This window comes from Psittacula echo (genome assembly GCF_963264785.1).
Source record: "Psittacula echo genome assembly, chromosome: 7".
NCBI lineage: Eukaryota > Metazoa > Chordata > Aves > Psittaciformes > Psittacidae > Psittacula > Psittacula echo.
The window spans coordinates 22,310,292-22,334,419 of NC_137740.1; the positions used below are offsets into that span (position 1 = coordinate 22,310,292).

The 24,128-nt window shown below is 51.1% G+C and overlaps 1 protein-coding gene across 5 annotated transcripts in view; it reads right to left on the reverse strand.

Moving 5' to 3' along the window:
- Positions 1-24,128, reverse strand: part of LOC308224353 (voltage-dependent R-type calcium channel subunit alpha-1E-like) — a gene marked incomplete at its 5' end in the record, with an annotated part of 94,457 nt that overhangs the window by 2,093 nt on the left and 68,236 nt on the right. For 3 of the 5 annotated variants that reach the window (XM_080624172.1, XM_080624168.1, XM_080624170.1), the window contains 19 exons: positions 1,208-1,336; positions 2,602-2,710; positions 3,223-3,329; positions 3,615-3,715; positions 4,187-4,294; positions 5,421-5,526; positions 7,262-7,358; positions 14,509-14,636; positions 14,792-14,957; positions 15,416-15,507; positions 17,498-17,563; positions 17,762-17,887; positions 17,971-18,054; positions 19,076-19,186; positions 19,599-19,763; positions 19,963-20,164; positions 20,725-20,862; positions 21,297-21,457; positions 22,578-22,674. In XM_080624172.1, the coding sequence (XP_080480298.1) occupies positions 1,208-1,336; positions 2,602-2,710; positions 3,223-3,329; positions 3,615-3,715; positions 4,187-4,294; positions 5,421-5,526; positions 7,262-7,358; positions 14,509-14,636; positions 14,792-14,957; positions 15,416-15,507; positions 17,498-17,563; positions 17,762-17,887; positions 17,971-18,054; positions 19,076-19,186; positions 19,599-19,763; positions 19,963-20,164; positions 20,725-20,862; positions 21,297-21,457; positions 22,578-22,674 (2,293 nt within the window). The remainder of the gene's footprint in view (positions 1-1,207; positions 1,337-2,601; positions 2,711-3,222; positions 3,330-3,614; positions 3,716-4,186; positions 4,295-5,420; positions 5,527-7,261; positions 7,359-14,508; positions 14,637-14,791; positions 14,958-15,415; positions 15,508-17,497; positions 17,564-17,761; positions 17,888-17,970; positions 18,055-19,075; positions 19,187-19,598; positions 19,764-19,962; positions 20,165-20,724; positions 20,863-21,296; positions 21,458-22,577; positions 22,675-24,128) is intronic. The other 2 variants (XM_080624169.1, XM_080624171.1) reach the window with 2 other exon arrangements.

A 24,128-nucleotide genomic window follows, 5' to 3' on the forward strand; every position in this document is an offset into this window, starting at 1 on the left:
TCCCAGGCTGTCTCAGCATCCGTCCCCACCTTGAAATCAGGGTCAAGCAGAGTGAACAGAGACATCGAAGAAGAAACCATTGACGGAGAGGGGATCCTCCAGTGCCCCTCGCTTCGTCCTTATTTTCCCAGCTGCTGCCACTTTCCCAGACCCTGCCCTGGTCCTCCTTTATTCCTGCATCCCCATCTCCTTCCCCTGCACTCATTCCCTCTTTTCCTACTCACAGTGGCTTTTTTCTTTTCTTTTTCCCTTTATCCTTTCCTTTACCCCTTCTCCTTTCCTTTCCCATTTCCTATCTCATTTCCTTTCCCTCTCCCATGTTTCTTCTTTCTACCTTCTTCTCTCCTTCTAGCTTGTGTTCTGACATGTTTCGTGGAAGGCATCACCTTCTTTTGTATGTTCCTTTACTTTATTCTAGTGGCTTTTTGCCTCTGCAGTCTTGGACTGTTCTCCCTGTCTCCTCTCCTTGCACTGTAACATTTCTTGCTCCCATTCTCTCCTTCTGATCATCTCCCCTGCTGCTGAATGGGGAGAATAAAGCCCACAAGACAAAGCCTCCCTTCCTCTTCATGCCCCTGCCAAAGTGTCATGACATGTCACACTGGCACTGACACTGGGACCTCTTGCTTGCATCACTGCCTCTATGAGAAAGCAGACCCAGAGACTTCACAGCAAAACCGAACCCCATATAAGTGCCTGTGTCTCACTGGAGGCTTGAGTACAAGACAGAACAACAGAGAAACCAGGCAGACAAACAAGGAAGTGAGATGTGGCCTGGCTTCCCCTGGACAGATGGAGAAGCGTGTGTGTTGGGACAATGGGAGACAAAAGAAAAGGAGTTTCATGACCTGGGAGATCATCTGACAGCCGGGCTGGGACTTCTTGAACCTCAGCCAGTGCCTGGGGCTGAAGGAAAGGAGTGGTGTCCCACTGCAGGGAGACCCTGAAACCTCGCTCCACCACGGACCTCCCACATGAGCCAGGGGATCAATTCCGCTGGCTGCTCTCTGCTGCCACTGTCCCCTATGTAAGGAGACAGCAACTCTCCTACATGTGCAGCACCCCAAAGATGGGGAGATGCTTCAATATTGGGGTGCTGGAGAAGCTGTGGGGCTCGAGGGACTTGCTCAGTGCAGAGAGAAGCCCCAGTGTTACCTGATAGGCTTTGCTTGGACCCAGCACCCATGGGGGCTCTGCTTGGTTTTACCTGGGGATCCACAGTGAGACGAGGCATGGAGGAGGCCCTCCCAGAGACAGCATGGTCCTGAGTGTCCACGGGAAGGTAGCTGCCACGGTTAGAGGGCTGCACTCTTTGAAACTCCCTAACCTCTGGCTCCTGGAAATAAACACACAGCCAAGCTCTTGGGATGGGATTGGAGCAGGGCAGTGCGCTGCTTCTGCCCTGTTCACAGGGGGCAGCCCTACTCACTTAACAGGGAGCAGAATTTAAGTGGGCCAGAAAGGGAGTCTAAAACACATTGTCCATCATGTCACCACTGAAAAATAATCTCCTATTCACAATCCATTGCAGATGAGCATAAATGTGGTGCTTCAGGCTTGCCTAATGGCCAATTCATCTTGCACCTCTTCAGTGGCAGTGGAAACCCTGCCTGGATCTGGTGACACTCTGCCTGGGCTTTAACTCCCTCTCCTTTTACTGGAAGGGAATGAACATGTGGGATTTTCTCTCTGTCCTTGCTTTAAAAGCTTTCTGGCCACATCCCTATTAAAAGAAAGCATGCCACCCATGGCACCTTTGCATTCCAGTTAATTCCCAGAGCAGGGGACAATTTTGTACATGGTGCGGTGTCAAGGAGAAGGGCAGGGAGTGATTTTATGGGGAGAGGGGAGTCTCATCTGCCACCACCCCGCTGGCAGGATGATGGAGTGGTTAGGGTGGCTGGGGACGCCCTCCTGCATGGTATACAACTCATACAGAGTACTACAGACCCCAGGGACATGGGCTGGGCTGGAAATACACAGTGGTACGACACTGCATCTGACAAGTGTCAGGGTGGTGCACGAATGCACACACACAGACATGGAGAGATATATATAGATATGTATATATATACACACACACAGACAGACACTGCTGCTGCTGGCCAGCACGTGTGTGAAGCTGGAGGGTGTGTGATCCCATTAGAGACAGTTTGACAGCTCGGTTTGGAATAGGGAACACCAGCACTGACAACAAAATGAACATGAATCCAAAAACATTAGATACCATCACTCAGCATGGGGTAGGGATAACCCACTGAAATGAGCACTCAGTGGTAAAAACAGTAGCCTGTGAAGAGAATGATATTTTACTGCAGGACATTGGACCCTTGTCATAGCTCTCACCCCAAAAGCACTTTCCACAACCTGGCCCCACTGGCCAGGGCTGGTCTAAGGATGGCTGGGGGACACCCAGGGACATTTGTCCCCTGATCTGATCCATGTGTGTCCCAGCAGCTGCCATCCCTCCACTGTACTTGCTGCCACAGGGGCAGGGAGCAGCATTTCACCACCATGCTGGCAGCCCCACACTTCCCAGTGCCCACCAGCATCCCTGCTACGACCAAAGGTGAGTGCCCTCCAGGCAGTGTGTAACTTTACCAAAGACTGGTGCTCCTGGAACTGCTCGTGGGCTGGATCCATGCATGCCAGCTGGAAGATTTCCTGTGGTGAGAGCGGGCTCAGTGAGGGGAACCCGCTTCTGCCACTCCTGCAAAGACAGTCCAGCTTCAGAGAGGCCACAAGCCAAGTGCTGGATCACTTCTCTGGTGGCTCAGAGCTTGGGAGCTGCCATGCTTGCTCCCCAGGCTGTTGAGATCCCCAGGACAAATATCATGTTCCTTTGAAGTTCTGAAGTGGTTTCCAGACAGGAGAGGACACCAGTGCCCAGGTCTCAGCAGCAGCAGGGACATCCCAAGAGCAGTGTCAGCACCTCCCACCACCTCATTCCCACCAGCCAGGTTACTGGAATCCCCCACCAACCCTGCACCGCTCAGGAACCCTCTGCTCAACTGCTCTCAAGGTTTAGGTCCATCCCAGACCCTCCTAGGTAAGAGAGCTCTCACTTAGTGCTGGCATGGTCCTGCAAGAACAGCATCCATGCAGATACCTTGCCATGCCCCTTAGCTGCCTCCACTGCTGTTGGTGATGCTGACATACACCAGTTACTTCCTGCAAAAGCTTTCTGCTGTGAGTTTTCTGCCCTGGAATGGCAATACTCACAGGCCAGAGAGAGTGTCTTGCTGGAGGTAAGGCAGAGCCTTTGCATTCGAGATGATTTCCTGCGGCAAGGAGGATGGCTCCATGCGCTGGAACATGGGAGCATTTTTCTGTATTAAAGAAAGGAAGAAACTCAACCTGTAGGAAATGCAGTCGAACATCCAGTGCTTTGTCAACCAAGCCCCCAATGCTTAGGAGGGTGACAGCATGCTCATGTTCACAGCCAGGACCAAGGATGCACATACACATGCCTTGTAGTCACCAAATCCCAACCTGTACCACCATCTTCATCCTTCAGCTGCATCCCATGCAGCTGGCTGCATGTTTGGTAGGAAGCAGTGAGGGTGCCCTGAACATCTCTGTTCTGCCTACCATGTGCCCTTACTGAGCCTCACCTGCTCTTCCAGCTGCTGCCGCTGCTTCTTCGCTTTGCTCTGCTTGTAGTAATCCATGATCATCATGGCTGCATATATTTTTCCAACAGTCAGGTCAGAGGCTGAGAGCACAAGAGGAAACAAAGTGGGGACACTTGTGTCTTAACAGAAACAGCAAATCTGAAGGCACCAGAGTGGAACTCAGGAAGAGCCCTGTTGTGGGACACCCTGATGACCCTTAAACTCTACTCATCACTCCAAAAAAGAGAGAGCTGAACACCCAGACACTCCACATGGAGATAAAATGGATTGAGATGGCTTGAAAACATCATCATAAACCACCAAGACATATATCTTCATCACATTATCAAATGTAACAGAGCAAGTGATGCTCCAGAGACAATTTACAGGAGACTGGGTTTGGCAGGGTATTTTTCAAGAGGGTTCCCAAGCAGCCAGACAGAGCAAGGCAGAAGCTAGCCTGTAGCAACACAACCCTTTTCCCCACTTCTGGCCCTTTGGAAAGAAGTTGATGTAGGTATGATAGGAACTTGGTAGCAATGACAGCCTCCCCCCCCCACCAAGAGACTCACTTTTTGGCATGGGTACCAACAGGTCAAGCATCTTCTGGGACAGGTGAGGCCAAATGGTCAGGATCTCCTTTTGAAGCTCGGAGTCTAACTGCTGCCAATCTGCACCACCTTGAACAGCGGGGGGAAGAATGACCCATATACATCAAGACCTGGCACCAGCATTCAACTAAAATCACCCGTTTCCCATCCTGAAGTGAGGTTCACAAGCAGGAAACAGCTCTATGCTGAGAGGGCAGTCTTGCATCAGTGAGCCTGGTCTCCTGCTCTCACAGGGAAACCTTCCAACCATCCCTTCTGTATGTGCCTCCATCTCCGCATCCCCTGCCCTCCCACTCAAAGCTGCCATCTTCAAGCTCGCCTTGGGTCCATCTCTGCATCTCCAATCCTACTCCAGCCCACACACACCTGCTGCTGCCCCACTTTCTCTTTTCTGGTGAGTGGATCATGTGCTGGTGAAAGAGCAGCTCCACTTGGTTGAAATCCTTAAATACTCAGTGATGCTGTGCAAGCAGAGCTTTCTGGCCACTGGTGAAGAGGTCTGCTGAGCTTTAGAAGAACTCAAAGAGAGCTGTCAACACATGTCAAATGGAGACACCTGAGCCTAGGGCAACTCAGCCAAGCTGTAGCAGACCCAGGTTCAAATCTCTGCTTTATTTAGAGGGATGCTAGGAGCTGTCTGATCACTGGGCTTTTGACGATATCTTGCCCTGGGTTGGGTTTTCTTCCAAAAGCAGAGCTGTTGAAAACAGGGGATGTTTTCTTGATAACGGCATGTTTCTGCAGAAAATTTTTCATCTGATGAATCAGAGTGTTTCCAGCAACAACAACAAAGCAGGTGTTATCTTCCTTGAGAGAGAGAGATTTCTGTTTCACACAGCTTTAGCAAGTCAAGCACATATGATCTTTTCCCTCCTTGGTTTGGTTTTGTACATGGGCAGGAAGGGGAATTCTTTCTCTCCTCCATTACACAGTTTGGACATCAAGCTGTTTCTGTTCTCTAGAAGCAGTTTCTAGTGGAAAACTGGCCACCTCTTCCCAAAAGGAATAATTTTGTTTGTTTTAATAGAAAGAAGCAGAAATTTGCCAGTTCAAGGTAATCACTTCCATCCACTTGCCAGGCTCTAGGTGGCCAACCCCAATTTGGCTGTGATGTCTTCAAGCTTGCCCAAAGGATGAGTGATGGTCACTCTGAAAACTTCCTGTCTCTGACCCCTCTCTACCCCACTGACCTCACCTTTGGCAATTTTGATGTCCAAGGCTGTGCGTATCAGTGCCATCAAGGTGGAGGTAAAATGGACTGTCATGTCCTCAGCCACGGGCATGTTCATCATCACCAGTCTCTGCGCAAGAGAGAGAAGAAAACAGCGGACGGAAAACAATATCGAAAAACACATCGACCAGGCTGGAGGAAAAGAAATTAAATGTTAAACAAAAGGGGGAAAAAAAAATAAAAAATAAAAAGCAACAAAGAGTGTCAAAACAGCACAGCCAAAAAAGAAGGGCAAGGATCATCCCACCACCCCCCCCCCGGCTCCTTCCACCCCAGGACACCGGCTCACTGCCTTCCAGGGCTCCTCCTGCACCCCTGGAACGGCCCCTGAGCCCCCCTCCCCACAGCACCAGGGCTGCCATGGCACTTCCCGGCACTTTGGGAAGACACATCTGATCCATCAGGGATGCAGCAGTGGGAAATGCTCGGGAAAGGGAGACGGGGCTCAGGTTTCCATTCCCTGGGTGGTTTGGCTTTCCAGCTCTCAACCCTTCCCACCTTGGGCAGGTGAGAGGAGGGTCCCTAACCTTCAGGGACTTCAGATTGGCTGGAATCCTCTAGCATGCTACATCCTGGCGCTCCCTTTTTGCATCTTTCAGAGATGAAGTTTGCCAGCACATGCACAGGGTCCAAATTATTCAAGGATGGGGAAGGGAAGGGGGGGTAGGAAAAGTGCAGAAGGAAAGAGAGAAGGGCAACCAGGGCAGGTTAGACACGCCATGCTCCTTCCCCACCCTGGGCAGGCGGGGTGCAAACTGAAGTGACCAGATCCACTTTCCAGAGAGTATATTTTGCTTTGTGAATACCTTGGGTCAACCCTTCCCTGCCCATTCCTTTTCACCAAGCTTCTCATGTCCTTTTCCCGCCTTCAAGCCTCCCTTTTTCTCCTGGAAAGGTGTGATGGTGGAAGTATGCATGTGTGAACAAACATGTGGAAGCTGGAGAGAGTGGCAGAGTGTTTGCAAGTGTGCAGAAATCCCCCCTTCTCTAGCTCTGAATGCTGTTGAAAGGGCTGCAGGAAACAGCCCATGGCCGAAAAAAACTTCCATTTGCTCCAGACCTGGGAAACACATGGTCCTGTAGCTCTGGGTCTTGTCCTAGCAGCTGCTGCCCTCAGCAAAGCCACACAGCTCCCACCCCACGTCCTTCAGGGCTTCCCATTTTCCTGCTCCATGCCTATGCAGCTGGGAGCATGCTGAACCAAGGCCATAAGCTGACTGCCAGTCCCTGCTTCAAGAGGAACAAGGGGTAAAACTCAGAGATATCTTTTGAAAACACCTGGCTTTGCCTTGCACAAGTCATTCTTGGGGTAGGCTACGTTTATGTGCCTGGTTCCTTATGCACTAAAGAGCTGCTCCTACAGGATATGCCCTTGCTGCTCACCTGCTTCCCATCTCCATGGGCTTTAGCCCTGTTTCTGCAATGGCTGGAACAAGGATGGTTCCAAGCCTAGGTGAAGAGCTTGGGTCAATGAGCTTCTAAAGACATTTCACTCCTAACTGTGCTATGGGGTTGTTCTTCACCTCATCTTCTCCAACCCTCCCACTTCCACACTATTGCTGATCCTGCCACTCCTCTTCCACCCCAGAGCTCCCCAGGCTTGCAACTGACCACAGCAGTGTCACATGTGGGCAATGGAGACCAGCCAGCATGGCCAGGACACTTCTGAGGACACCAGGCTCCCCAGGAGTGAGCTAAACACATGTTGGATACCCCAAATGTTTCCCCAGCCCCACCTCCCACAGCTCCCTTGAGCCCCAGCTCCTCCTCGGCTCTAGCCCACATAGAAGGAAGGGTTGATCTACCTTATAGGCCACTTTGGAAGGACATCTCTTGCCGAGGCCTAGCGGTGGTGACATAAGAGTCAGCATTTCATACATCTCAGTGTAATGGATTCGGCCACTGCTCATGGAGGGGGTAGGGGAGGGAGGGAGATGCAGAGAGAGAGGAGGCATTCCCAGAGAGCAGGAAAACATACAAACAAAAATAGTACAGGAAAACAGGAGAGAAAAAAACAAACGGACAAACAGGAAAAGAACAGGAAACCTGTTAATCAAGGCAAATCATACATGACAGACTGTCCTGATGTGGATTTATAGCACTGCTCACACAGACCCAGGAATGCTGGCAGAAAGCAACTCACCCCTCTCCTCTCTGTTGCTGGCCTCAAGCACCTGTCTCACTAACAGTCTGGGGGTCCTTCTCTGGTCTCAACCCCTTTCCTAAAGCCCTCCAGCAGCCCCCAACTTGTCCCACAGGTTCCAGGGCTGTGTGCGAGTGGTATAAATCAGATACACGGCACTCAAGCCATGGGTTATTTGAGATAATGGTGGTCTGCACCACAGTCCTCTGTGGCCTCCGTAGCGTCTTCCCTCCTGGGGGGGGCCTGGGTATTGCTTTGCATTGCCACCTAACCCATAGCTGGAAGGCTGTGTATCCCCAGCTCGTAAGGTCTATGCAATTGGGAGGCAGCATCTTGCATAGAAGGCAGTGGGCCAGGGTCACTTGTCCAAGGAAGATGCCCAGTTGCTTCCGTCTGGCTCTGCGGATGGACCACTTTCCCACCATGCACCAGTGCAAAAGGCATGCTGAATTTGCTGAAAAAACAAAACTGGGAGGAAAAGTTGTACATGCCATGCTCCCGCCCTGGCTCTCTCCCACATGCGGCTGCAAGTTCCACCAGGTTGGAGTTTAAAGAGTCTCAGCAGAGGCAGCTGTTCGGGCCTTCCAACAATGGGGTTCTTTTGGGTTTCCCAAGGGAGGCAGCTAGGATGGACCCCCACCTCATGCTCCTCTGCTCTATAAGGTCCTGCCTAGGACTGCTGCAGTGAGGATCTCTACCAAAATGGGCCACCTGATGATGCCTTGAGCCCTCTGCCAGGCTGAGATACTTGTCTTCCTCTCTCTGCACATTCAGGAGGCTGCTCAAGTATCATCTCCCAGGGATCCTGGGCTCGGCCAGCTCTTCTTTCACCTGCACCAGGCTTCTGTCCTGCACTGCAATGTTCAGCATTATTAACAGGCAAGGGCAACCTCAAAACAGCAAAGGCATCAACCCTTGGAGCTGGGCTGCGAGGATGCTGCTGAAAAGGAACCCATTTCATCTGGGGTGGCTGCCAAAAAATTAGGCACTTCCCATGAGATCTTGGATTCTTCCCTACCCGTGTGCTCAGAGAAGTGTGGAAAGGGGAGAACATATCTCCTCAAAGGGTACCACTGTTTTGAAGCAGACCCCTGGCCAAAGAGGTCCCCCACCAAGGTAAGTCGTGACATTTTGGATGTGAACACAGTGATGACCACAACAGGAGCCTTTGGGGTGCAGGTACAGAACAGGCTAGGCAAGCTATCCCCTTTGAGACCAGACACCCCTGAACAGGTTGGAAAGAGGATTGATGACCATACTGGAGAATATTAAGTTGGATGATCAAGAAGAAAGGTTTAGAGTCTGTAAGCATCATCTTGGCAGAGCTGGATGTGTACCAACTTGGGGTGCCTGAAGGGGAGAAGATGGCTTCAAAATTTTTATACATGAACTTAGTGCAAAAAGGAAGCAAGACAAGGATCTTCCACACACCCTTCCTGGCAAGGGGTTTTTTTAGCATACCCAGCACACATCAGACACTGTCTTTCATACTGAGATTCTCCACACAATGAAGAAGGAATGGATTTCTGTGTAAGGAAGAGTTTGCATCAGTAACCAAGAAGGACCACACAAGAACTGTTTTATTCTCACACATGGGCTGCACATACTGCTGCTTCTCAGAGCAGGGATCTTAAAGCATTTTGAGCAGTACAGCAGTGCCCACAAATCACATCCCCATGAAGCAAAGCACAGGCAGGCACATGGAATATCATCCATCTGAACACGATGGCTCCCAGGAGCTGATCCAAGCACAGGCACATCCTTGGTGGGAGAGCTGACCCTCTGTCCTGTGACTGGGCAGAGATGTGACCCACAGCTATGGCCCAGGGTGACCTGTAAAACCACACCAGGCATTGATGGCCCAATCCTGGTATTCTGAGAGAACCTTGTGAGTGATGGAGGAGGAAATCTGGGAGACATGTGCGGTCTTGCTGTGGTTAGGAAATAAGTACTGGGCCATACAAGGCTGTTAGAGCATCAGAATAGCAAGCGAGGTGAGACTTGATTCAGGAATAGGTGATGTCCACAGGGATGTCAATGTCTGTGGAGCATTCACCTGACCCATGGCCATCTCAAGGGCTACTTTTCAGGGACAAAAGTGATGCCTTGGCTCACTTTTGCATGACTGATAGAAGCAGAAGGGGTGAAGAAAGGCAGAGATACCCCCAAGAAGTGCAGCAGGCTGCCAGGACACAGTCCCAGAAAGATGTGGTTACAAGACCTGCTCTTCCAGCATGAGGACAGAGCTTGCTGAACTTCCAAGGGAAGTCAATGCCCCTTTCTTGTTTCCATACATGCTGTACCACTGTGCTGCATCCTTGCCTCAGACCCATCTCTTCCAGAGCAGGCTGTCCACCACTCCATAAGCACATCTATGGTTGTTTCTGCAAATCATCGTCACATGGATAGGGGTGTGGGCTCCAGGGAGGTAAAACTTGTGCACTGGGATGTGCAGGGCAGGCTCACCAAACAGAAAGGTGAGTAGGTTGGATCTGGATTTTGGGATCTGGACCATGGCGGAAAGAGGCAACAACCACGTGGGTTTTCTTGCTTCATCAGTTGCCTTTTGGGAATGGTTGCAGGGCAGTAGGAATCCCTGAAAATCTCTCATGTCCTTGAAGAACCCAATGCACAGGGAGGAGAAGATGAAAGTAACACAAGGAAGAGATAGGGACATGACAGCAGAAGCTGGTCTCACTCTCTCTGCCTCCACTTCTCCTTCACCTTCACTGCTCTGTCTATACCACAGAATCATCAGGAAAAGTCCCACAGAGCTCCCTCTTCCCAGGAAGAACTACAGGTACCTTTCTGAGCACCAAGTAATCCAGCTTAGGAGAGCAGCATTTGCCAGTGAAGCCCTGTTGTCAACTGGAAAGACCAGCAATTCTCCCTGAAGGTATCCTCTGTCTGCAGGGACCTGAGCAAATGTCCTCAGCAATGCCACCATCCTTTGCCAGAGATGCGACAGGCAGAAGTGAAAACACTGCAAGGAGCCCCTCCTTGAACAGATGAGTCATCTGAGATTCTTGCAAGAAGTCTCCTATCCCTAAATACCTCTTCATTAATGAGATGACTGAGAATCCAGACCTTGTCTTGCTTGGCTTTACTTCTGGTGGTCTACTTCAAGATTTCAAACGTGTGCATCATCCCCACATCCCTCCAGCTGTGGAGGGAGACAGACCCATTCTAGGGATGCTGGCTGGAAGAGGCATTTCTGATATGACAAGAAGGATGTGGTGGTTACACCATGCCACACCAAGGAACCCCATTCCTTTGCAGAACCAAGATTAAGAGCTGAGTGCATCTGAGCTTCCCTTGTACATGTCCTCAGATGCTGTGAGGGAAGCAGAAGAACAAGCTTTGCAGTTCATCCTTTCACGCCACAGACACTTAGGTGTTATGGCACTTCAGATAAGGCAGCAGGCACAGGATTTTGCCCAACAGTTGCCCCAGGATAAAATTAAAAAACCCCCAACAAACCAAACATGCAAGTCAGAGATACACAAGGACACCAAGTCACTGCTGTGCACTCACAGCCAGCAGCTTGGCTCATGCAGAGTGAGAGAACCCGTTAGGCTCCAGAGATGTGCCTAGGTCCCACCACCTCCCAAGCAGGTCTGACAAGCTAAGGACAAGGCTAGCAAGAGTCCTGTTCCCCAGAGATATGGTCATATGTCCTCCAAGTGCCACACTTGAGGAAGGATCTGTTTCGTACTGGTACTTTCCCAGGGAGAGGAGTCACCCTGGCCTCCCCCCAGTCCTCACTCCCTAAAACAATGACAAAATCCCAAACAAGCCTTTGCTTCCCCCTTTCCTCCCCAGGAACAAAGCACATCTAAGGCCTCCTGCTCAGAACTCCTGCTTCCACGTGAAGGTACTTTGAAAAGCCAAGCAGGGATGGTGGCATTTTGGCCTGGCACCCTTTGGGGCTCTCTCCATCGATGGAGCTGGGGCAAAGTGCTGGCTGGGGGATGCAATTTGTTGAAACCCACCCCGGGAGGCTCTGAGCCCCCCTGGCCCCACTCATGCCTCCCCTTGAGGGGGGCAGCTGCTGGCTCTGGGAGGCCGCAGACCTCTTTAAACTCGAAGGAAAGCAACATCAGGGTTCCCTCAGGAGGCGCGGTGGTGGTGGAGCAGGGGGAAGGAGGGGTGGATGGTGCGTCCCGTGGCCAGGTTGTGGCGGAGGACTGGGAGGCAAACCTTGCACGCCACCCTGTAGGGGCAGTTCTCTCCTAGGCCCAGAGGAGGCGAGATCACCCGTACTAATTTGTACATATCCTTATACGGGATCCTGCCGCTGCAAAGGAAGCACAGGTGGGTTAATAGGACACTGAGAGGGTGGAGGGGAGGATGGAAAGCCTAACCAGGGGTTGCAGGGGCCACCTGTGGGGCAAGACCCTGGGGGGGTCCATGGCTCTTCTCCTTCTGGCTCAGTCAGACCCAGAGAGGGCAAAGCTGTGAGAATCAGCTGCTGCCTTCTCCACTATGAGTCAGCTCATACATCCTCACACTGACCCATCTTGATCCTGTGGAGATCAACAATTTTTGGCGGTGAACACCACCCCATCACCCTTTCTCACTGTGCCCCTGGCTGCCTACATCTGGTAGGAGAGGGCTGGGATTTTAGATGGGGTGATCCTGCCACTTGGTTTGGTTCGAGTCACCACAAGCCCTTTTGGTGGAGTTATGTCCAACCACACCACCAGAAAACCTGCCCTTGCTTGGCCAGCTCTCTGGTCCTCACAAGGTCCCAGGGAGATTGGAAGCTGAGTCACTTGTATCTTTAGTATCTGGGGGACCTGACACAGGGAGACATAATGTGACCAGCTGGTGAGCAGTGGCTGTGGCACTAGCACTTAGGTCTCTCACGGTCCAGTCCTGTGCTCCGACCACCAGATCATGCTCTGCCAAGAGTACACATTATTGGAAGCAAACCCTCCCATACACACACCCCTTCTCTTGCCCACAGAAGCACATCTCCCCAGAGCAGGGTGCAATCATCGTAAGATACAACCCGTATCCCTCCTGCTCCAGCTGAAATAACAAAGCAGTCAAGGCAGAGAGCTGGCAGGACCGTGCAAGGACCGTCAGATGCTCTGCTTCCCACTCTGCTCCAAGACCAGAGCCCTTTGAGAAGCAGGACCATGTGGGGTGGAAGTGCTGAGGTGCAGCATGCTGCAGCCTCCTGGGCATCCTTAGACAAGCTTGAAGGGAAATCACGCAAGGAGGCAAAGAAAAGTGTTCCTGCCTACCAAGCACCTTTGTTTCTGGTGTCTCCTTGCTTTTCTCCATCCCCTCTCCTTCACTGACACAAGCTAACCTAACCAGCCAGCTAAAATCCATCCCTGAGCCTCCTTGGTGTTGGGCAGTCTCTTTGTGAGACCTTGATGTGATGGTCTAGGTGTCAGAATGCACAATTGCTGCCCCACTCAGGTAGAGGGACCTATTCGGATGTACTCACCCATTCCTCATCCAGCAACTGGGGCTAGGGCTGCCTCCAGGGGCCCAGCACCACAAGTTTCTGTGCACATCCCCTAACCACTGGCCACATGTCACGACAAAAGCGCATGGCTTGCTCAGAAATCAGGAGGGTGCATGGCATCAATAGAACAGGTCACGTATGTTTTTAGAGTGACTGTCCTGGAAACGCAGGCCACCAACATGGGGGGTGAGAGTGAATGAAGTACATGGTGTGAAGAAATCCTTCCCGAAAGCTGCAGGTGAGACACACCACATGGAACAGCTGGGTGTTTCACTGCTCTTACCTCCTCTCGCTCCTCTAGCTGTCCGTCAGGACACCTACTCACCCATGCTGACCTCTCCCCCTTGCATAGGGCATATTCACCCGCTAACAAGCAAACCCATCTGCCCACAGAGGCCTTGCACAGCAGCAAGAGTGCTGGAGGAGGTATGCAGGGAGGAATCTGGCCAGCACTGGTCTGCACAGGGTTGGACACAAATAGTGGAGGAAACTGTGCCAGGATCTGCTGATATCAGGCACGGAAAAAAAAATATCTTGGCTGGAGCTGGTCTCTCAAGGTGCAGGACATTAGCAGTGGAGGTGAAGAGTTTCCAAAGGGAGTGTGTGTGGCTGCCAAGAGCTCTTAAGCTTAGATTGCTCGTGCTCCTCAGCACAGCAGTAGTGGGTCATGGGTCCAGAGGCTGTCTCTGGGCTGTCGGAGGGAGGAAGGGGCTATAAAAGTTCTGGGACTGAGTGGAGGGCATACACGTTCCTAAAGTTGCCAAGGGCTCCACACTGCCTTAGCAATGCTGCAGACCACCTTAGGAGGAGTAACAGAGAGCAAGCTCTCTGCAGCAGCAGCGGGAGCAGAGCCAAAGCCCGCCACTCAGGGTATGTACCGCTGCTATAAACCTGTCCCATTGCTGGGAAAAGGCTGTTGATTGCAAATGCCTGTTTGCTGGGGTCCTCATCAGCAAAGGCATGAAACAAAATCTTCTCACCTCTAAGGGGCAAGCAGGCTGGCCAGCATGAAAACGCAGTTCCCCATACCCAAACATGCTCGAAACAAGGTCCTCAGGGCTGACAAATCACGTCCAGCCCTGCTTTGATGGGGAGCTGTGGGTGTTCAGGACCAAGCGATGGAACTGGTCTCAGAGCAGAGGCACCCAGCTGGTGCACAGGGACTGGGAAGGAGGCTGGGAGGAGAGGAAGAGCAGGAACCTCCAGCGCTCAGGATAAACACTATGGCAAAATCGTGAACATTATCTAAGACACCTCTGCCACCAGGCACTGTAGGAACCAGGTGCTGCCCTTGTAAGGACCACAGGCGAGAGCAGCCCTTCCTTGACCTTCCCAGGCATCGCAGCTCGTTTCCAGTAGTAGACTGAGACACCGATTCAAAAGCAGCTCTAAGAGGCTGCTTGGGAGAGAAGGACCTGACTACATACCACGCTGCTCTGTCATACTCTGCCCAGATCCGGACAAACTCATCTAGATGGTGAGGTCCCAGGATAGAGGAATCCCGAGTCAGGTATTCAAAATTGTCCATGATGACTGCCACGAACAGGTTGAGCATCTGCATGAAAAGGCAAATGACAAAAAGGAAAGTGGGGGGAGAGGGAGCAGAGAAGGGGAGAGGGAAGGAAGAGTTAATTGTGGGAAGATGACTCTGGGTGCAGGTTCAGGGGTGGATGAAGGGGAGCTCTAGGGCTCTCAGGGGGAGGAACTCACCAGGAAAGAGCAGAAGAAAATGAAGGAGACAAAGTAAACATAAGCCAGGTCGGTGCCGCAGCGCTCATTCTCGTTCTGCCCAGACGTCGCTGTGGTGTCTGGCTCACAGCCTTTGCCTTCCAGGCAGGACAGCATGATCTCCTGCCATGCCTCTCCCGTGGCACTCCTGTGCCCAACACAGCCATGCTCAGCAGCTCGTGATGGCATGAGATAGAGCCAGAGCAGGATGCCCCAGGCAGAAACTACACAAGGAGTTATGCAACCTCCTGCTCAAATTAAACACATCTCTGGCATGCAGAAGAGAAAGGCACTGGGTCAGCAGCAACTAAGCTGGACCCACAGGAGTGCACCCATGCCAGGGTGTAGCTCCAGGCACATGGGGCTGATTCCTCCCCAGCCAGATGATCCAAAAACCAGAAAGACAGACATCTTTTTGGGGGCAGGATGGAGAGGAGGTGGGAAGGGAAGGGGTTCCTGAGCTCTTGCAACTGTGTGCTTGCCCAGCTGGCCTCCAGTATCAAAAGCTGACCTCCACCAAACAGCCTGCAATGAGAACCTGTCCAGCCTGGCTCCCAGCAAACCTACACCCAAAAACAGTACCAAAGGAACCTGATGATTGCTTACCTGAAGAGGAGCATCAGGGAGCCCAGGAAGCTGCGGAAGTTGTTGTGCCGGTTAATGTGGCTTTCTTCATCTAGTTTGATATTGCCGAAAACCTATAGGAGGGAGAAAAAGGGCTCAGGTCTTCAGACAACAGCTCACTGGCTGGGGAAGTGGCTGCACATTCACCTTGCTGGTGGGCACACAGCCCTGTGCTGCAGGGACCAATCCTGCCCAAGGTCCATTACCCTCAGCACAGCTGGCCCCCAGAGCAGTCAACATCCACCCTCTGCACAATCCCCCATGGAAAAGCACCCCAGCAAACACACTGGTGCGCAGCCAGCACAATGAGGAGCTGGTGCTAAGCAGCCATTGGGGAAAGAGAATCTCCTTTCCTCGGCAGGGATTCGCGGTGGGCGGCAAAGGCTGCAAGAGGCCAAGCTGCCATGGAAACAGGAGCACAGAGGACCTGGGATCAACAGAGCCCAACCGCTTGACATCCATCCCTCTGCCATGTTACGGGCATCATCTCAGCACTGCACAGTGCCCACTAGTCTTGAACATGCTGGAGGCACAGGGACGAATCACACTGCCCTTGTAGGTGCTGGGTCATGGTCCTGGAACCTCCCAGGAGCTTTTCCCTTTGTGGGGAAACGGTCTGTGGTGCTGCGGTTGGGCACAGCGATGCAGGGTAGGGAGCGGCTCAGTGAGATAGTGACAAACCAACCACTAACCCACCATGGACAGCCAGACACCTGGCACTACCATCCCCAGGGCCAAAAGAGGCAACAAAGCCGCAAATGTGGACAATACCCTAATAATGACCCACAGCCAAGGCCATGATAAGACATAACAAATGTTCGTAAAGTGCCTCAAATAGGAAAAATGCGCTGTTATTACTGTTAAATATTTATTTCACTTTCTGTGAACCTAAAAATATACCAAGTGCAGAGTATTTTTTCCCTGTACAGGTTTTTTGGAATGTGTAATTGTAGAATATTTTCTGCCTCCAGCTATTTTGCTCAAATAACGCCCACAGACTTTACTGCTTGGGGATTTGTTCACAATGGTGTTAAGAAAAAAAAAAAAAAAAATCAAATACTACCACCCGGCAGGGAAGGGGCTGAGTCAGATGGTGGTTGTTTAGCACAGAGAACACCTGGAGCCAGTGCCAACATGAGAGCAGTGAAAACCTGCCACGGGACTCTCAGGGCAGGAGAGGTGGGGTGGAAGAGACTGAACACCAGCTCTGCCAAGCAGCCTGGGTGGGGTCCCCTGCGCTGTGCTCTGCCTCCCCAGAATCTGCCTGTCCTCATAGTGCTCATCAGGCAATGGTGCTGGATACTGCAGCAGCTCACTCATCAGGCAGCACCAGATCCCAAGCGTTCGCTGTTGAAGATGCTTTGTCAGATCTTCAGCGTGGGATTTAGTCATCACAGAACTGAGCCAGCCCCGCAGCACGTGTGGAGCTGAGGGTTTTAGCTCATGTGCTTCTTATTTACCATCTGCTGCCTGGAAAGCTTACATCTTCCCATGCTCTGATGACCTCCCACCACCTGGTAGGTCGTAATGGGTCCCTAAGCAAAGAAGCCCAAGAAGACCATCAGTGGCATGGCTACAACATAAACCCTGAGCAGAGGTACAAGGTGAATCGTGGGCTGCTAAGATCACTGCCGTGACCCAGCCATTCGGATGGGAAAGGCAGAACGCTGTTCACCAGGTCCCTCAGGCATGAAATCAACCTCTGGGGACTCCTAGGGAATTGGAAATAGCGATTAATTTCTAAATGAAGGGGTGGAAATTCAAAAGCAGCTGCAACAGAGGATGCCCAGCTGAGTCTCCAAGACCACATCTCCAAGGGTATGAGTTGTGAAGGCAGCTGTGGAGCTTGGCTGAACTCAGTCAACTGCCAACTGTGGCAGCTCCTCCAGGGCACATGGCTCTGCAGCTCCCAAAAAAGCTATTCCACCCTCAGGTCCTTCCTGGACAGAGTGACCAAGTGAAGTGACAGGCAGGCATGAGGCTCCCTGCCACACATAACATTGAGGACATGCTGGTCCAGCCTGCCCGTGCCAGAGGGATGCACACTGAAATGTCTGTGCTCACCTGCATCCCAATGATCGCATAGATGAAGAAAAGCATGGCAATCAAGAGGCAGACGTAGGGGAGGGCCTGCAAGAGAAGCAGATGAGTGATCTCATTTAGCATAGGTCCAGCTCCAGAGTACAAAAAGCACAGTGAGCAGGTAAGCTGTGCTCATCCATCTCTTCTACAAGCCAACAAGTCATCAAGACCTTAGGAACAGCCTGCATTTGGGAGCAGCACCCCAGCACTGTGGCCTGGGATGAGACCAGGCCATGTGCGACTTACCTTGAAGGACTGCACAAATGTCCAGAGCAGGATGCGGATGGTGTAACCTTGGCGCAGCAGCTTGATGAGCCGAGCAGCCCGAAAGAGCTTCAGAAAGCTCATGTTGAAGCTGCTGGTGTTCACCAGCTGGGAGGAGATGAGAGTCAGAGGGAGGCGGGAGCCCCCCACCCTGCAGCAGTACACCCCACTGCTCCCAGCCCCTGCTTCACCTTGGTGTCTGTCAGGATGATCTCCGTAATACTGCCGATGACAGTGATGAAGTCAAAGATGTTCCAGGTGTCCCGAAAATAATTCTGCAGAAGGAAGGAAAGAGGGAACATAGATTTGAGCTCGGGGATGGCAAGTCTGAAGGATGCTGGGCCACAGACCAAGGCTGCTCACGGACAATGGCAGCAGCAGCAGAGACCTGACTGCCCATTTGTATGCCACCACAGTCTGGAGCACCTCTATGCATCTGAGATAGTGGCAGACCCAAGAGTGTCTGTGGCAAGCATCTCCTCCTAGGAGATGACTGATATATCCAAAAGGTCACCCTGGTGAAAGGGAGTGGGAAAAGCAGCCACAGCCAGCCCTGGTCAGGCTGCAACAGCTCATCAAGCTGACTCTCACAGCCATGAGGCTGCTCTGTCCTCCTCTTCATGGGCACCAGGACTCACCTCAGCCCCTGCTGGCTTTGCAGCAGCTGGTGCAACACCAGACTTCACTATGGCTGGTGCTGCTAGGAGTAAAGAACTAGAAACCCTCCTGCTAGAGGACCTCACTTCCCAGTATGCATTACAAATAGGAAAGAAAATATAACAGAGCAAATTCAACAGTTGCTCATAAGGCACAGAGTAGCTGAAGAAAAGGCAGTCCATGGCTACAAGTCTTAAATGAGCAACTGGGGACTTGACGACTGAATGAGGCAGGGAAGTCTAACTGCAAGTCAGGTGTGATCCAATTGATACAGCCCAAGGACAGCAATGCACTAGCATCTCACGGCTCCTGGGGTTAAGGGACTGCAGCCACCAGCATAATTGCAGCAGCAGTTTGCTTTAGCAGAGCAGCTGCACCAGAACATACTCTGGGTCCAGACACTAGAGTACCACAGGATCAAGGCAAAAAGCAAAGCAATGGTGTGGCTTCCCCCTTCAGCATCCAACAGTGAGAAATTTAACGAAAACCAAAGAAGTGATTCCAACCTAAAAGCGGCTCTCAGGCTGGGACCCAAAATAAACAGCAACAACCCCACATTATTAACACCTTCCCTCTCTGATCTGTGTGCTGCCCAAGTCCAAATTAGTACCCCCATCAAGAACAGGAGCAGCCACTCACCAGGAAGCCGAAAGCTATGATCTTGAGGACACACTCTAAGGAGAACACCATGGTGAATGCAATGTTCAGGTACTTCAGGGCCAGCTCATAGGTGTATGGAGCAGAGTAGTACTGATGGAAAGAGAGAGACATTGCTAGCCAGGAGGGGGCCTGCCAGCCTTTTGGCTAGACTGTCCCAGGGAAGACCTGTGGTGGACCATGTATATTCCTTGCCTCAAGACTATCTCATCCTTCCCCTCTCCACACCTCTCTCAGGCCAGCTGCCACTCCTTCTCAGAAGGAAGCATGGAGTAAATCCAGATCTTTCTGCAGTAGTTAAGAAGTCCAGATCATCTGTGTCATCTTGTTTAGGGAACATCTTGCCTCCAGTTTGGGGCATGTGGTGTTTCAAGTGACTATGCCAAAGAATACATGCTTAGACTTTGCCTCAAAACATCTCCTAGAAACAACCAAAATACCCTCCAGTCCCATCCTCCTTCTCTCCACTGCCCCAGACAGGACAGGTTTACTCTGACCAGCTCACCTTCATCATCAGCACCACAGTGTTCAACGCTATCATGGCCATGATGGTGTACTCGAAGGATGGGGAGACCACGAAGTGCCAGACCCGGTACTGGAAGGTGTGCCGGTTCTGGGGCATGTACCGCGTGAGGGGTTTGGCACTGATGGCAAAGTCAATACAGGCCCTCTGGAATAAAACAACATGCATCAGACCCTGGCCAATGGTAACATGGGGGACAGTGGCTGCCACACTTTTTTCCTTCATGGGCTGGGCAGGCAGCTGGCTCACAAGTTTCTCACACCTTTTTAACATCTAGGGAGCTCCAAGCTCCCAAATTGCAGAAACCCCATGGAAACATCCTCTCTTCCCCCTCCCCAGACCATACCTCATTCTTCTCCAGACTGCACTCCTCCATCATTTTGTCTCCCTGCTCTTGAAATGTAATGATGATGAGAGCCACAAAAATATTGACGAAGAAGAAAGGGAAGACCACAAAATAGACAACATAAAAAATGGACATCTCCATGCGATTGCTGCGGCTGGGCCCACGGTCCTCCTCCGTCACATCCACCGAATGCTGCAGCACCCTGTGGGCAGACAGGTGAGGAAAAGCAACCAGAGATAGGCCCATCAGGACTGCCACCATGTGGCACTTCTCACGGGACCCACTTTGTACAGACAGTTCTGTTTGTCCACACTTGTAACAATGACAAGATAAAGCTCTGCCTTAATCTGCTTTATAAGGACGACTCTTGTAAGTGGCTACAGCTTGCTTTATGGTGCTTTGCTTGTGCCCCGATGGAAAATGAATTTTCCTGTACTCTATACATAGAGAAAAAAAGTTGCCCAAGCTCACATGAGCATGGAGAGAGGTGCAGTCCTACGGTCATCTCTAAAATTGACCTAAAATACTGCTCAGAGCCACACACGATAAAGGATTACCTATCATTGACTCCCCAAGGAAAAAGCTAACCCCTCCACAGTCCCAGCCTCATATGGGGGCTAAAAGCTCTTTTGTCCTGATATAATTTCTCACCGTCCCTCTCCTCCTCCCTGACCAGCATCTCCTCTCTCAATCCTGCCTGAGTGTAGCCAGTTACAAACCCAACCATCCCATTCGAGGGGGCAGGTGAAGCAGAATACTCACTGGGGCCAACCCTCGCCAGTGGAGACTGTGAAGAGAGTGAGTAAAGCCCAGATTATATTGTCATAGTGAAACTCATGGCGCTTCCATTCCCGGCACTTCACCTCCATCTTGTTCTTCTCATGGTCCACATAGTTCCCTCTGCAAGGTTGGGAGAAAGCAATGACCTTGCTTTTTAAGCTGCCAGACTATGAGACAATGGCTTTAAATCCTAGGGCAGTGTGTGTGCACAGTGGGGGGGGCACCTCTACTCCTGCAAGGCTGGAGGGAAAAATTGGGAGAGGCTGGATAACAACTCAGGCGAAGCAGAGAAGGGAAAAGCAAATGGGAAGAGAGCAGGCAGAAAAAGAACAGGAGCAAAATACAGGGCTCTGCATCTCACATCCCATGCAAGGATGCACAGTCCTGATACAGCACTGGGGACACGGCTCAGCCCATGCTGTCCACCCCAAGAGACGATGGCCAAGAGCGAGTCATGACCAGGGGCTTAACTGGGAACCATGGAAGACATTACCCAGCACCCTGCCTTTGCCAGAGGTGTCAGCAGCATTGAACCTACTGAACAGGGCACCTACATGCAGTCCTTCTCCGTGTCCTTAGAGCTGTCAGTGCAGTAGAAAAACTTCCCCTTGAAGAGCTGAACAGCAATGACAGCAAAGATGAACATGAAGAGCTTGTAGACGATGAGGATATTGAAGACATTCTTGAGAGAAGTCACGACGCAGTCAAAGACAGCCTGAAGGAGAGGGCATAACTCACCTGGGGAACTCACAGTCTTGGCAAACCACAGGACCAAAACCAGACTATCATGTGGAAAAACATCTTCCACTTGTGATGGGGAAAGGAGAAAAGAACTGGGACTTCTCGCAGGCAAAGAACTATTTCAATAAGAAGTTTAACACCCAGAATACCCCCAGCACACACAGACACCACACAGCCCCTGAGACAGAAGCAGAGATGAATATTTACAACCTCAATGTTCTCTGCAACCAGGATAGCAGACAGGGGATTATCCCAATTATGCAATTAGCAGAACTGTAGACCAATTAGTAAACACTTTATTGTTTCACATCATCCCACATAACAAGACAGAGCAAATACCTCTGCCTACAATAGCAGCAACTCCCCAGGCTGTGCACTCAGGCCTAGTTCTCACAGAACTGTAAGAAAGAGAGGAATGTCCTTATCCCTGCTTTGTGGTGGAAACAGAGGTGTCCAGAAAGGAACTGACATGGGCTGAATCCATCCACTGATCAGGAAGAAAAGCTGGGGTCAAAACCCAAGTCTCTGGGGTGCCACCCTGGATCTCATGCATCAGCCAAATAACCTCTTGTAAGAAAAAAGATAGGGCTTCCTTGGTCTCTTTCTCCTTTCTGGCTCTGTATCCCATCAGCTAAGGTATGGAAATGCATAATCCTACTGTTGCTGCATAAAAAAATATTGATATGGGAAATCCCCCTCCAGTGCAACACCATGACAGCACGGCACACACAATCCCAAGATGTTTACAAGATGCTTTGGAAAGATATTTGAGCTATCCCAAAGCCAAGGCAGCTTCTTTTATCAGGAGAGTACCTGGCCTTTGCTGCCTCATGTCCACTCCAGTCCCAATTTCCCTGGCAAAAGAACTAATTCTGATACCTTGCAGAGATACAGGCTTGCTTTTAATAACTCATTGTACCTTCAGATATGAAGCAGCCTGAAGGATGTTGTGTTTGAAAATGGGGCTCTGAAAACAGCAAATGCTTTGAAAACTACTTGTTCATTGCTCATGAGCAAATTGATGTGTGTGGTCCCTGCACCCACAGGTCCATGCTGAAGAAGACAGATGTAAGACAGGAGATGGGGACCATTACCTTCAGCTTGGGCAGTCGCTTAATGGTTTTCAAGGGCCTCAAGACTCGTAGCACACGGAGAGACTTGATGGTCTTGATATCCCGGCCCTTGTTGGTCCTATCGCACCAGAGGGAGGCACAGGCACCCAAAAATGAAACAGAGAGATCATAATCTTGCAGCCCCAGGGCTAGATTGTCTGAGGGCTTCAACGGATGACACCCTCCTTGCAAAAGGCCATCACCACTGCAAACAGTTTTCTACCATTACTACTGGTTGCAAGAAATTCATAACAAGGGAAATGCACTCAATGGGCTGTACATGCAAGTGTCTCACAATGTCTTTTCCATCCCAGTTTAAACTTGAGATTCATGGTACTTACTTTCAGGTTAGAGTGCTACAGAAGCACCTGCTCTGTGCTTGGTTTGTTCACACAAATGCTGTCACAGCTTTCTGCCTTATTCCATCAGTACTACATAACATGGTCAGCCTGGTCATCTATCTCACACACATATAATACCTCAGCCCTCTCCTCCCTCTCCAGATCAGGGCTGTACTTCCTCCACCCCAAGTCAGTTGAGGCAGAGCTTACCAGTAGAATTATTTAGAAAAGCCCCCTCGTGACCCTAATTTATTGAATAGGGTGATTAATGCGAACCACAATACTACTTTTAAACCTTGCCTTTTAACCAAAGCCCATGGGCTGAATCCCAGGATGGAAAAGAGAGGCCCTGGTGTAGGTGGCACAGTTTAGATCCACCAGGCACCCTCAAAAAACATCAATGAAATGACTTACAAAAACAGACGCTCCAAATTACACAGCTCCTTTGCAAAGGCTAATGCAACAAGGAGCACAATATTGGGCATAATCATGAAGAGATGTAAACAAACCACTAATTCATAGTCCACCCTAGGAGCACAGCCTCACAAATGCACGGGAAGCAACTGTACAAACAGGACTCACTTTGCACCTTGCAGCTCCTGTTCTGCTCAGTATCAGGGCCTGGGTAAGTGCCTGGGGCATCTGACTCAGGACTGGGGCAAGGATTTGAGTGCTCAGCTGGTGCAAGCTTCCATCAAGGACAATTAAACTGCAGTGCTTTAGCTCTGACAAGGAGGGACCTCTTCAGACTTCAGAAAACCTCCTGTGGAATTGCTTGCTCAGTCTACAACCAAGACTGAGCTCTCCCCAGACCCCTGTACTTGGCATGAACCACATCCCATGTGTTCCTGTGGTACTTCAGTGCTGGCAAAGCCCCCACTAGGGCAGAGTGCTCTGCTCTGAGATGGACACCACTTTTCCTGTGCCCTGCTGCCGTGGGTGTGCTTCATACCATCTATGTGTACCACACAGACATTGAAATCTGCAACTAAAGCACCTTCCTCTGAAGGCAAGGAATTGCATTGCTTGCAAAGAAAATCCCACCTGCACTTTCCCAGAGCACATCACCTTTAATGCATCCCAGGGCAATACAGAGATGCATGCAGAGCAGCATACTCCAGCCTCTGCAAATGCAGCCCAGGTTTCAGACAGACACCCGCCTGCACCCATCTCCCCAGGGCAGCCCCCTGCA